General features: G+C 39.1%; 1 protein-coding gene across 4 annotated transcripts; it reads right to left on the reverse strand.

Moving 5' to 3' along the window:
• Positions 1 to 6,475: 6,475 nt before the first annotated feature.
• Positions 6,476 to 14,796, reverse strand: Ms4a2 (membrane spanning 4-domains A2). Of its 4 annotated transcripts, none has more exons than XM_021212191.1 (7): positions 14,637 to 14,796; positions 13,760 to 13,862; positions 13,127 to 13,261; positions 10,705 to 10,761; positions 9,818 to 9,874; positions 9,510 to 9,608; positions 6,476 to 8,523 (listed from the first exon to the last, which is right to left on the reverse strand). In XM_021212191.1, exons 1-7 carry the CDS (start codon positions 14,696 to 14,698, stop codon positions 8,425 to 8,427), a joined length of 612 nt encoding a protein of 203 aa, XP_021067850.1. In that variant the 5' UTR covers positions 14,699 to 14,796; the 3' UTR covers positions 6,476 to 8,424. The 4 variants fall into 4 exon arrangements, with proteins under 4 accessions (XP_021067850.1, XP_021067858.1, XP_021067841.1 ...); XM_021212199.1 differs by lacking the exon at positions 9,818 to 9,874 and adding an exon at positions 9,946 to 9,990; XM_021212182.1 differs by lacking the exon at positions 9,818 to 9,874 and adding an exon at positions 9,946 to 10,101.

The following is a 14,796-nucleotide window of genomic DNA, read 5'->3' on the forward strand; positions in this document are numbered from 1 at the left end:
GGGGGGGGGGGGCGTATCCCAAACAAATTACACCATGCAGCAGGTTTATCTGAGGGTGAAATAGAGGCAGCCTCTGGGAGAGGGAGGATGGGGGGGGCAGGAAGAACGAGGTTTTTATTGGGCCCATGATGCATGTGTAAAGGGACATGCGACAGGGGCCATGGCACATGTGCAAAGGAAGAAACACAGGAACGAACCCTCTAAAGATGACAAGTCTTGTACTTGGGTCTTTCGAGGGCTGGCTATAAAGATGCCTAATTGTTCTGAAGTCATTTCTAGCTGTCTATGGATGTGCCTGATTGCCAACAATTTTCAACTTGGTTTTAGCTGAACTCTCTCCTCTTCCAGGGGCTGCAGAAGAAGGTCTGTCAAATGCTGAGGAAATTTTATTTATTCCTTTTACTTCAGAAATGTAGAAGCAGACACAAAGTAGGAAACTGAAGCTAAGGAACTGAGATGAATCTAGTTCCATGGTCTCTGTTACTGTATTTACCACCTACTGGCTGACTTCCTCACATCCCACCATCTGTGGGCCTGCATCTAGAAGCCTGCCTACAGCCACGCATACATGATTCTGCACGATAACCAGTCATATACCTGTGCAGAGAGGCCTGCCTGAAATAGACAAGCATGCCCTCGTATTCATCTTTGGTCAGTGTGCCTTTAGAGAAATGGTGTACAAGAATGAGTGAAATGTTTCCCCTGCCTCTTCAGTGTGACTGACAGTTCTGGGTGATTTGAATGAGAGGTTAAATGAATCTGATGTCACCAGCAAAGCCTCACGGGGTGCTTCTGTCTGTTCAGCTTGAAATGTTGGAGGGAAATATTTGCTGCCACACCACTGAAGTCCTGACTTCTGGAACCATTTCATTTATTCAGTCACTCGGCTGAGATTTACTCATTGGTTTCAGAGATTTTTTTTCTAGATGCTAGAATCAAAGTAGCATGAAAAAAAATAATTCTAGACCTCTTAAGGAAGACAAATAAGAAAAATGAGAAATGTGATGCCTCAGTGTAGGGGAATTCGAGGATGAGGATGGGGAGGCAGGACTGGGGGGGCACCCTCATAGAAGCAGGGGAAGGGGGATGGGATAGGGAGTTTCTGGAGGGCGGGAAACCGGGAAAGAGGAACATCTGAAATGTAAATAAAGAAAATATCCAATAAAAAATAGGAAAAAAGAAAATGAGAAATGTATTGTTCATTAGGATTTCATGATTAGAACGGCTTTCAACTCAGCCTCATCTCCAAAGCTTTTCTTCATGTTCCCATAATTCATTTTTGTTACATAATAAAATGATTTAATCAAGTTTACACTTGTTAAATTTTGAAGAAAGTCTGGTGCATTCTAAATGAAAAAATGTATCATTCTTCTGTTATCTTAATTGGCAAATGATAATTATGTACATATTGGAGTATGTTGAGCTTTGATATTTCTGGGATGACTTACGGGGATAAATAAAGTACCCATCTAGTCAAATGACTTTAATGAGATATTTAAAATCTAATATTTTAAGTTTCTAAACATATTTTATTTGGGAAATGATGACCAGACTATACAATATGATTCTAAACATTATTCATCTTATGTTGCTGAAACTTTATGTTCCTTGGACAAGTAGTTCTTCATTTCATACCCCCAGGACTTCTGGCCACCATAACTTGACTTCTTTCTCTCCTCGAGGTTTTCTTCATTAGATAAGGACATGATGCTCACACAGTGTTATTCTCTCTGTACCTGGCTGATTTCACTCAGCATGTAGTACAGATAGATGCACTAAGGAATATAGTTTAGTCCTATTGCTAAATGTTGAAATTGTGATTGCAGACACAATGTCGGCATTCACATCTTCTAATAGAAATGACTAACAGGTCCTCACATCTGATGGTATTTGCCTATAATCCTAGATATTTGGAATGCTTAAGCCTTACAAGTTCAAAGCCTGTCTAGGCTAGAGAATAAATATAAGACCAGACTGGACAATTCAATGAGATCCTGGTTCAAAATAAAAATTAAAATGAAGACTGAAAATACAACTCAGGGTATAGTGTTTGTTTTTCCCTGTGTCAGGTCCTAGAATCAATCTCTAATACAAAATCCCCACATAAAGAAATTTAATAAATCATAGAAAGTAATACTTATGATATGACTTTTTGTATGCTCGTTATTAAGAAAACTGTTTAATAAACTAAAATACAATAATCATTGTATAATACTTTTCAGACACAAGAATAGATTTTGGTGCTGGATGTTGAACAGTAAGCAAAATATATGTTGTTTGTGTTCACTGATTCTGAAATTGCCTTTTAAGCCAATTTAAGCTGGCTTTTAAGCAGTTCTCCTGTAAAGGGAACAATGTGTTAAGCTTCCCAGTAGTGGGAGCAAAAGAGTTGTTGCAACACCAGAGGACTCCTGTGATCTCTGGCACCAGGCAGAGGCCCACAGCATGTCCATTCCAAGCCTGCATCCTCAAATTTGTAATGCAGATACCTTCTGGTCAAGAAGAGCAGAGGCTCACCGACATGACCAGCTTCATGCTGTTTCTATTGACAATCCGTGGGCTATCTGGACACAGCCAGCCTCCTGTGGCTGTGTGCTTTTCCTTCCTGTAAACCTCATGCACTCTGAAGAGCAGAGCCCCGACTTGACCCAAACATCTGCTGCACAGTAGTGACAGTGACACTGATCACCTGCTTTCTATCTACACTTAAGATGGCGAGTAATTTGTTATTTAACTGCAGACTCATTCCAGCCTGGATAAAACTACAAACTTCTTTCAAGTGGTTAAACCACACTTTCTCCAGGAAACAAACCCATTCCAAATTTGTCCTTCCCCAGGATGAACTCAAGCCTAAGATGCCATCTCAAATTTCTGTTACTATTTATTATTTATACTTCAGGATATTAAACATACCCTAATAAATCTACTCTAAGTTTTCTAATTGGCCCCAGACTGTCAAAGGTGTCTTCCATTCCTCCTCTTCCTTTTCCTCCTTCCCCTTCTCCTCCTTCTCTGTGGGAGTGCACATGTGCAGCAGTACACAAGTATGCATGAATGCAGAGGCCAGAGGCCAAGGTTGAGCAACTTCATTGAGCACTGTCCACCTTTGTTACAGAATTTCAGTGGTGGAACCTTTGAACTGGCAGGACTCTGGAGTAAAGACACCTAACCTTTAATACAGCCTTTTGTCAGTGATGGTTATCTGAGATTTTTATGAGGCTATTCCTTTGAAGGTTTCTCAGAGCCTTTGCATATCTTAGTCCAGAGACAACTTGCAAACCACAGTTGAGAATTGCTTATGTGATGATAACCCCTAGGTCAGATAAGAAGTTTTGGTATCCCCCAACCCTTGTTCATCAAGTCTCTGCAGGATTAGGCACATTCTCTCCCACTGAGGCCAGACAAGGCAGTGCTCTGCTACATATGTGCCAGGGGCCATGGACTAGACCATGTATGCTCTTTGGTTGGTGGCACAACCTTTTAGAGCTCCCAGGGGTCCAGGTTAGTTGACAGTGTTGGTTTTCTTGTGAAGTTTCCATTCCCTTCAGGGCCTTTAATCCTTCCCCTAACTCATTCATAAGAGTCCTCAACCTCCACCCAATGTTTGGCTGTGGGTATCTGCATCACTTTCAGTCAGCTGCTAGGTAGAATCTCTCAGAGAACAGCTATGCTGGGCTCCTATTTGCAAGCAGAACATAGCATAGTGATAGTGTCAGGGATTGTTGCCTGCCCATAGGATGGATCTCAAGTTGAGTTGGTCACTGATTAGCCATTCCTTATCTTTGTTCCTTTTTTTTTTTTTTTTTTTTTTTTTTTGTTCCTGTATTTTTTTTAGACAGAACTAAGTTTAGGTTAAAAGTTTTGTAGATGGGTTGGTGTCGCCATCCCTCCATTGGGAGTCCTGTCCGACCCCCTGGAGGTGGTCTCTTCAGGTTCCATATCCCCACCACTGGGCATTTTGGCTAAGGTCACTCTCATTGAATTCTGGGAGCTTCCCCCATCTCAGGTCTCTGGGACTTCTTAGAGATCCCCCTGAGCCCCTGGTAGCTGCATATTTCCATTCATTCTCATGGCTCTACTCCCTCCAGTCTCTCTCCATACCTGATCCTGCCCACTATGCCCCTCCCTCTCCCCACTCCCACCTAGACCCCTCCCTTCCTCCGCCTTCCATGACGATTTTTGTTCCTCCTACTAAGTGGGATTCAAGCATCCTCCCCTTGGGCCTGCCTTCTTTCTTTAATTTCTTTGGGACTGTAGGTTGTATAGTGAGTATTGTGTACTTTATGGCTAATATCCACTTATCAGTTAGTACACGCCCTGCCTGTCCTTTCGGGTCTGAGTTACCTCACTCAGGATGATATTTTCTAGTTCTATCCATTTGGCTATAAAATTCATGATGTCCTCATTTTTTATAGCTGAATAGTACCACATTTTCTGTATCCATTCTTTGGTTGCAGGACATCTGGGACATGGAGGCAACCAAATGCCCAGAGCAGCAATGGCAGCAACAGCAACTTGTGCATGCCTGCCCACAGCAAAGCTCATCCCTCCTACCCCTCAAGAACAAATATGTTTTCATTATGTGTACTTTTGTTTCTTTTCTCTTTTTCCCCTGATAAATCTGCCCTGGCTCATATGATTACACACTATAAATTGCATCCAGAACATTAACCAAACTATTATGAGAAATACCAACCTGCTCATGTAGGCCATTTAGTATATGGTAGAAGATGGAATGAGAAAGGTTCATCTGGCTTCATAGGAAAAAAAGTGAGCATAAGGATTTTAGATAACATTTTCTAAGTTCTTACTGGTGATCTATGTATATGCCCTTCTTTCCTACCTATCAGTCACTGCATTAAAAACTTGACCATAGAGAGGGAAATTCTGGATGCCATGGGGCCTCAGGAAGGAAAGAGATGCTTATCCCTAGAGGGAACGGTCTCCGGCTGGCATTGAGGAGAGAAAAAGAGAATGGTGAGCACCAAGCTTCCTGGTAGTCTTTCTTCTGTGTCTTTGTAAAAATGTCCTGCAGCATTTGTGAAGTTGCATTAATGTCTGTCCAACTTTTACATCTTGGGCTGGTTTTATATGTTAATTATAATGATGTTGAAGATAATTCTACTTCCTGTTTAGAAAAGGTGTCCCTGTAGATTATTCCAAAAGAGGAACCACACTGAAAAGCAACATTATCTCTCCTGGTTCTTTTCCTTTCTTAGTCATAACTTGATTAGATATATAATCTCATGTTTTTATATTATCTTTTGCCTTTTCCTCTTTTATCTCTCATTTGTTCATAGTATAGGACATAAGTATGTCTCCTCATGTTCTAAAATATTTAATATTTAAGCACTATCATGTTATGATTAAGCATCTTTTCTGGTGGTGTTCTTCCAACCAAGGGGTGGTCTCCGGGAGGGGAGGCTCAGGTGCCACAAACCCGAACTCCGACCAGCAGAGATGGGAAAAAACGACACAAATGCCAAGACAGGTTTCTCAAACTTCTTTCTCCAACAGCTTTCCTAAACAGCATTCTCAGACAGCTTTCTCCCACAGCGGTCTCCAACAGCTTTCTCCCATAGCAGTCTCAAACAGCTTTCTCCCAAACAGCTTTCCCCAACTTCTTTCTCAAACAGCCTTCTCTCTCCCCCCCTCCCTGGGGGCACATCCTGTTTTTGTTTTTCACCAGTCCTCTGACCTAGTCCTTCCCCCTCTCTTGGATCCAATCAGAGTTCAGCCAGGGAGGCCAGTGACTCATCAGGTGGGCAGCACAGGATATCAGGCTCAGGTTCTTGGTAAACAGGGATCATGGGGCTTAGCACACCCGCTCCCCACACTCAGGCAGTTAAGTGCCTATGTCACAATACTGTTCTTACTCAAACCCACCAGCTTTTTTTTTTTTTTTTTTTCTGGTTTAAGTTCTGCACTCTGAGAACTCAGAATCTTATCTAATATACATGCTGGATCTCAAAAGTCCCTCTTCCTTCCTTATACATGGGCTCAGTCATGTAGCAGACTGTATTGTTTTAGCTGTAAGAGAAACTAAAAGTACCCAGGCAAGCAGGCACCAGCTGCTGAAAAGACAGGGCCCAGTGTCTCCTGCCTATTTAAGGGCTGATAAATTTACATCTATCTCGTGTACATCTGGTTTGGAAAACTGTCCACTTATATTTCATTTCTTACACCTATCCATCTGTCTATCATAGACTTTTGTTGGTTGTACCTCTTGAATGAACCCTGAATGATACAGGTTCACCAAAAGAAGTCACTTTCTCCAGTTCATATAGCACTTGAATCAGCATCAGTGCCATGCTAACACATAATCCATGTTAATAACACAGTCACATTCTGCTTACCCAATTTATTAACAAAGGATGGGTGATAGGTAGTACAATGTCCTGTTTTCTGCCTTCAGAGTTATTTACATACAATTCCACTGGGAAAAGATTGAGGAAGAAGACTCCAGAAACTGTTCTTTGTCCTTGGCACCATTTAATTAATTGTTTTGATGTACATGGTTCTTTTTAAAAATGACTTTTCTTTATTCCTGAGAACTTTACAAATGTGTACAATGAAATATGATCATATCCACCATCAATTTTCTTCCTCAAGACTTCCCTCATATTCTTTCAACTTCATTTGCTAATACAAATATCAAGTTAAACAACTCTGATTTACTGTACAAACACTATCTGAAGATACATAGGAGATCCCAAGCACAGTCTACTACATGATAGAGTAACTGTGAATTTAGGATATGACTGTGTGAAGAGACGGATGTAAATGAGGGGAGCCTTACATGAAGATTTAGAAAAGTTACCTGTCCCTCGGACACACGGAGAACACACCAACTGATCCCAGCAAACAGATTTTTCAATGTCTCTTTTAAAAATCTAAATAGCAGCAACAAAATAATTTTTTGGTTTTTGGGTTTTTTTGTTTTGTTTTGTTTTGTTTTGTTTTCCTCACTACCTCCTATTCATGGTCTGCTCTCTAGGCACCTTTGCAAATGTTCTGGCCCTCTGCCCACACCTTCTTCAGAGTTAGCATTCATTTGGAATTGCTATTTTCTCTTCTCTTTCCCATGCCTACGTGTACAGTCTCTGGTGGGTAATTATTTTCTCTTTGTTTAACTTTTCTCCACTATAGGCATCTGCTGTTTAATGTTTTGGAAATATGCTTATCTGACTTGTTAGGCTTTCTACTTTTGATCCTTACTTTCACCTTCTAAGTACAGGCATGTGGAGTTTGACTGCCTTAATTCTATCTCAAAATAATTCTCCTGGTGTCTTAACCCTCTTCATTTAATGATCACTCGTATACCTATCTCAGAACAAAAGTCTAAAACTGAGTTTTAACCTGTCTCTACTACTCTTCCATCATCCAGACTTCTTCATTACTGCTTCCCTCCTCCACAATGCTATTCATTCAGTTTTATTAAAGAATCAAACACTGAATTTATCAAACTACTGTTTGTTTAACTATCCTTTAAGGCATTAACAACTTGAACAAATTTCTTCTTTGTTCCTTTGATGTAGGATCTCATGTAGTCAGGCTGGCCTCTAACTCACTATGTAACAGAGGCTGGCCTTGTGCTGAGATTCTAGACATACATGGCAATCTCTACTAACATTTGGTAGATATTTACCTACATGTGTTATACACAATCATTTCTTGTCAATCCCATTGACTACCTTCTAGCTCAAGTCTTCATCAGTTTACTCTTCATTCTTCCCATGTGTCTTACTAAAGGTTATACACACTCACAGTGTCCCTGATTTTACCTATCCAGCTCACTAGGCTGAATGGTTAATAATGTTCTCTATTACCTACTACTCATCAATTGGCAAACCACTGAGCAATAATTGTGCAGGTGAATGTACACATGAATCAGATGATATCTGTCTTTTTACAAAGCTTTATGTCTCTGAAAAACCCATTATTATTGAGGGTGGAAATATATCTACATAGAAAAGTATATATCATATTAAAATACATACAGAAGGCTTGATATAGTAGACATATATCACGCACAATTATAGCTATTGAGAATTCTAAAATGAACTAAGAGCCAAATATTACCTGATTATCTAAGGTTAGTTAAATTCTCAGAATAATTCTTCTGAATCTTCCTTTTGTTCATGAAAGTAGATATACAATAAAGCCAACTTATTCCTTGATGACTTTCCAGAAAGGATGTATGTGAGATTGTGACACAAAACAAGAAAATTGGAGTGAATGATATCCACAAAAGGGAGATATTTAGAAGTCCAGATACAGCATAACAAAAACAGTGGCATCTGCAGAGCAATCCAATTGAAAAACTGGCAGAATGTGGAACAAACAGAAATTTTGCCATAATGTTGTAAAAAGATCGACTTTCAAGATTATACTGTGAATCAGATTGTCCTGGTGCCCTGATTCTTATGAATCAACTGGGGAAGATGTTTCCCCTTTGTCTTCCAACTCACTGTAAATTGGTGAATACACATTTAATTCTTCATAAAGGAGATCATCTGGGACCTGATAAAGAGAAAAACCATCCCGTATCAATTACCCAGATCTTTACATTCCTAGAAGGCTTGTCATGGATATATCTCTTCTATGTATCTTTTTGAATTTCACCTCGCCTCTCATGATCCTGGAGTGTCTGGACCTTTAATGTCCAGAAACTAGATCAGATGGGTTGGCCAATGGGGGCTAAAAGAAACTATGTCAGTGACAAGTTGCTGAGGTTACTCTATATCTGAAATGTTGGTTTCTCTTCTGACTGAAGACAGTGGTCACTAATAAGTGTAACAACTGGGCTGTGTCTAAAAGTGGATGTAGAGAGTGGGTTGTCGGTTCCATTTGTCAGATTTCAGTTAGCAACAGTGGCTGAGAGTTGGAAATTCTCACCAAGAATATAACGAGTATTTGCAGCAGGTGAAAAATGCAGTTGTCACCATGAACCAAGAGGTAAACCAAACCTAAGGCTTATTGGGAGCAGTAAGAGGAGAAAGATATATATATATATATATATATATATATATATATATATATATATATATANATATATATATATATATATATATATATATATATATCTTTATATATATCTTTATATATATCTTTATATATATCTTTATTTATATATATATCTTTATTTATATAAATATATATATATGGGAGAGAACAGAAACAAATATAACAAGCTCGTTGGGGACAAAAGCAAAAAGCCCAACAGCTGAATGTTTCCGTCACACACTGCTGATAACTCACTTCTCACACACAACCACTCCAAAACGCCTACAATTCCTACAACGATAACGGTTCCATTTGCCTAACCTCACGGGACTGTGCTGTGATCTCATGCCATTTCAGTGTAGAAAATAAGATCTCCAATATGAGCTACAAGAGTCAGTTTTTGAGAAATAGTTTGCCAGCAAATAATTTCAGGAAATTCAGGGCATGTTCTAAAAGAATAAAGCACAAATTCTTCAGCATGCTAGTCAAGATTTCCCACTGACCTTTTTACTTTCAAACTCTTGTCCAATCCTATAGATAATGAACAACACAGCACTGCAAAAGGCCAGGATGGTGAGAAACAGCATCATCAACACCAGTTCCTGTCAAACAGCAACCAACCAAAAGGCGAAAGTCACAGGTGGATGTACCCCAAATCCCTTCCCTTAGAGAAGCACCCCTTTCTCAGGAGCTGAGGAGTTCAGGAGCAGACACAATACACGGACACATAAATAGGAAACCAGAAAGTGACTGACTGGAGGTGATGACTCCAAACAAGGAACATGGCCAGGAGTAGGAGTAAGACCATCACCTCCTTAGTACAGAACTCTATTTTAAAGATGGAGATTCCAAAGGGAGGACTGTGTCTCTGGAAAAGGAAAGATTTTCACACTTAGGACAGGACCCAGAGAGTTAGTGTTTTCATAAAAAAATACATACCGTGGTGAAAGAAGCCACAAAGCAGCCGTCGTCTTCGGTTACATCCTTGCAATTGTTCATATAAGTGGAGTTATTGGTCAGGTTGAGGATCAGCATGGCGATCCCCATCCCTGCAGCGATGCTACTGACAATGTTTGCTCCCAGGCTGCCTCTCACCTGATGGCATAGAACATTCAGCCCTGGATCTGGGTGTGGCAGCAGCTGATCAACTCATCTGTCTTGCAGAGCTGGTCCTGTATAGTAACTCAAAGCTGGCTCAAAACCCCAGTTAAATAGGGAACTCTTGCAAATATACTCATCACCTGGTAAGCATGTTTCCCTCTGAGATGCATTCAAGAGAAGCATAAGGGCTGGGAATGTACTCAGTGGTGAACACAGAGTGAGACATGCAAAGGGTCAGAGGTTAAATCTCCAGGATATGAAAAAAAAAAAAGACATATGCATGTGTAGCTTATCCTCAAGTCATCTCAGCTGACATAACTAAAAGAGACTATAAATACATACAAGGACAATACCTGTGTGGGTCCCTTTGAATGGTGTCAAAGTAATCAAATTTCACTGTTTATTAAGTGACACAATTTATGTTTCTAATGATTTAATCTAGTTTATCCTGCAAAATGTTTTCCAGCACAAAGGGATGGGGAAAAAGCACACATCTACACTCTCTATAGTGTAGTTGATACTGGTGTGCCTCTCTTCACACCCCTAAAATTCTACTTTTCTTACCTTGGAAGAATGAATAACATGAGTGCAACTCACCAGATACAGCGTGTTTTTTCTTTCGGAGATAATTGACAAAAATCCAGACAAAACAAACTGTCCAAAAGGAAACGGGAGAGATCAAAGTGAGTCTCTGCTGTCCGGTGTACTTCTTCACCTATCCTCAAAATATAAAAATGAGTTTTAGGTGTTCTAGAAGGCTATCCACTAAAATCTCCCATGAGACCATTATTTATTATCTCCTGTAAAATACTTCTCAAAGCCAATTCCTTATACAAACCATGTGAAAGTCCTGATAAAATACAAGTTCCGAGCTATGTGGTGGCACAGGCCTGCAATCCCAGCCCTCAGGAGTCTGAGGCAGGAAGGTTGTAAGGATGAGGAAAGCCTGAGCTACACAGTGGGAAAGAAGCTCTCAGGTTCCTACTCATTAGGTCTTAGATGACCTGGGGCTCTTCATATTTTTACATGGCTCCTCTATGAGGTTGACTTTGATACCTACTGGGTAGGTAGCAAGGGCTAGTGATATCTGCTGTGCAACTGTAACAGTGGTCTCATTTATTGAAATGCTTGGTTCCTATGTTCTGTCTTACATTGTCAGCTCCTTCAGGCCAGCCTTGTATAGCTATGGAGTCTGATATGCAGCACATGGTCATATAGTTAACTATGAAAATACACATTTGCAAATATCTAGTAAAAAGTAAAAATTGAGGCTTCAAAGTCAGACTACCCTCTAAGAAATTGAGATTTGTGATCCTAGGCACTTAACGAGCCAGTAGTTTGAGTCTATGAGATGCCCCAGCGGGTAGAAGTGTTTGTAACAGAACCCAAGTCCAATTCCTTGATCTCACCAAGTAGCAAGAAAGACCTGACATCCTATAGTTGTTCTCTGACCTCCACATGAGCACTATGGCACTGATGCATGCACACACACACACACACACACACACACACACANTGAGCACTATGGCACTGATGCATGCACACACACACACACACACACACACACACACACACACACACACACACACACATACACACACACACAAGAGAGAGAGAGAGAGAGAGAGAGAGAGAGAGAGAGAGGCAGAGACAGAGACACAAAGACAGAAACATATATACACATATACACATACACAGAGAGAGAATAAATGAATAAATTTTTAAATGAAATGCTTGAAAAATAGAAATTTCAAGGAAAATGTGGTAGATGATCAAGAAGATTCTTGACCATATGACCAAGAGATCTAAGAACTACATACTTAGCAGCATATCAAACCAATGCAATGGTTTCCTTAGATTTGAATACATTTTTATAACTTTGATAAAAGATAATACACAATGATGATATGAATGAAGAAAGGTAGGCATATAAGACATGTAGTATACAATTCTTTTCCTACAAAGCTGTAAAAATTGAAAACTAATTTTCAGTTATAGTGATTGCTTCAAGATGAGAAGTCTGGTAGCAGAGTGAGACAGGAAGAGTTGTAGGGAAATGAATCTAACTTACAAAATCATGGATAGGCTTGTAATATTGAGGGTGACATATAAGCTAATATTTCATATGTAGAGATATATATGTACATATACATGAGTCAAATTTTCTCAAATTCTACACCTTCTATACACAGAATATGCTATTTATTGTATGTGTACTACACATATATAAGGCTATATGACCTTATAATCTCATTCAGTCATTTGCTTTCTTGACAGTAGAACGTTTAAAAGGAATTGTGTTCATCCAATGTTGCTAACTTTGTTCCCATCTGAACAATATGTCTTTCCCCTCCATTCTTAAAGATAGCTTTTTACACTATTGTATTGTTTTAGATTTTTAAAAAAATGTATGTGCAAGTGTGTATATATGTCTGTGTGTATATATGTTAATCTGTATGAATGCCCAAGAAGGCCAGAAGAAGGTTCTTATCTCCTTGAGCAAGAGTCACTGGCAGCCATAAGTACATGACATGGTACTGAGAACTGAACTCAGGCCCTGTGGAAGAGCAGTAAGCATCCTTAACCACTAAGGCTGCTCTCCAGTCTTATTTTTTATTAATGGATAAAATATATGTACTTACCAGGTAATTTTATTAATAGGTAGTGTTAAGGGTATTTTCTTGAATATAAGTCTTAGACAAATCATTTAACTTCTTAAATATTTATGTATTTATTCTTTTACAGTTTCATAGTCTCAAGTTTTTCAGTCAATGAAAGTATGTTAATGGTTTAAACCACAGTTAAATGTGATACTAATCTTTTGTTCTTATTAATGAGTATATGTGGAAAGTGCTTTGGAAACTACATTTAGAGATGCTATGTGTATATAAATGAAGAACTGTAGATATTATTGAAATTCTAGAAATAAGCATTTGATTAAAAGAAAATTAATTAGCTTTGATTAAAAGAAAATCTCTGGTTAGCATTATTTCAGAAACAATTACAGATATGTTCTCACCAGCACTGCACCCCAGAATGGATAGCCTACTTTATATAATAAAAGCACTTCTTCATCAAATTCTGAAATGTAGAGTACGGAGCAGACAATTGTTCCAAAACAAAGGCATACCAAACCAACCAGAATTTGTGTTGCCTGTGGAAAACATGAATTTTATAAAGTTAGGACATATTTTCTCAAGATTGTACCAATTTCTCTGTAAGACTGAATATGCAAAATCTCTTTAGCATCACATGCTTTCCTTGGATTGATCCATTTGTGAGATTTTCCCACTGTTCACTGTATATCCTGAACCATGACTAATAGAATCTAATGCATACATTATCAATACATGTCACACACATCTTTATTTGCATACTTATGTTAGACGTGCATAATTGTTCTTTCTATCTAATTAACAGCAGACATTTTGTATCCTTCATTCCTGTTTTCCATTCATGACCTAGTAACTTAAAGTCTTTATAAGAAAATGCTTTTCTCTTCCCAGAGTGTGCAAATAATACCATCAATTCCTTGCCTATCAAGAATGCTATAGGACCCCATCAGCCCATAAGAGAAAATGTTAATATAACTAAATACTCTGTCCTAGAGCCAGCCTGCATTTTGAGTTGAGAATAAAGGCCATGTACTCACTCCCAGGAACTCCAACTCTTTCTTCAAAAATGTCTGCCATGTCTGCTTTGGTGGGGGTGCTTTTGTAGGAGGAGACGCTTCCAAGAGTTCAATGTCAGGTGCACTAAAATTTATAAAAGTTTAATCATACAAAAATATTCCAAATCCCTGTGTGATGTTCTTAACTGTCAGAAACTGGAGCATTATGTGTTAGCTGTTCCTCAAGAGAATCATGTAGTTGAACTCTTTGGTGTAGTGCCTGAGAAAAAGGCTCAGAGAGTCAAAGCAACCAACCATTAACACTTGAATGTTATTCAAGTGTTTACATAGACCATAATAGAACAACAAAAAAAAACATGCTTCATGCTCTTGTTTATCCTGGGTTTCCATAAGTTCCTTCTTAAATCTCTGTCTTATAATATGCCTGCCTGTCAGCCTCAAAGAGATTTTAGCACAGAAGTGTTTCTGCATGTGCTCTGTCAACGCAAACAACTTCGTATGCAGAGGACTGCTTTGAGGAGCTAGCTCAGTCTCTATTCCTATTTCAGTCTTAGGTGCAGGATCCCATGCCATAAGCATCACAAGGGCCAACCATGATCAAGATCATTTTGTAAATCCTGTGAGCTCTATATACAGAGAGGCATGAGATCTGTATGTTCAAACTCCCTGTCTCATACCCAAAACCACAAGTCTCTAATGTTAGAAAATCTGTTATCTCCAGTTTTCAAGTGAAGTAAAAGCATTGTTCCCAACTGCTGAGAGAGTAAGACACTAAGAAACTTAAGTAACTTACTGGAATCTGTGAATAAATCTATGAATTGGCATCTGCCTGCCCAGCACTGTGAATTTCTCTGTCTTGATAAATAACTTCAATGAAAAAAAAAAAGTCTTTGCTTACCTGGGGGATTCTTGTGGGTTTGGGAGAGCAAGATCTGCTCTGCTCCTATTTTCTGTGTCCATTTTTTCATTAATTGGGCTATCCAGGAATGAAAGATACTGTTACACAGAAATGTGGTGTGCTCTGGATGGGCAGTTAAGATGGGCTGACTCTGAATACC

The sequence above is a fragment of the Mus pahari genome, chromosome 1 (genome assembly GCF_900095145.1).
Source record: "Mus pahari chromosome 1, PAHARI_EIJ_v1.1, whole genome shotgun sequence".
NCBI classification, from domain to species: Eukaryota; Metazoa; Chordata; class Mammalia; order Rodentia; family Muridae; genus Mus; species Mus pahari.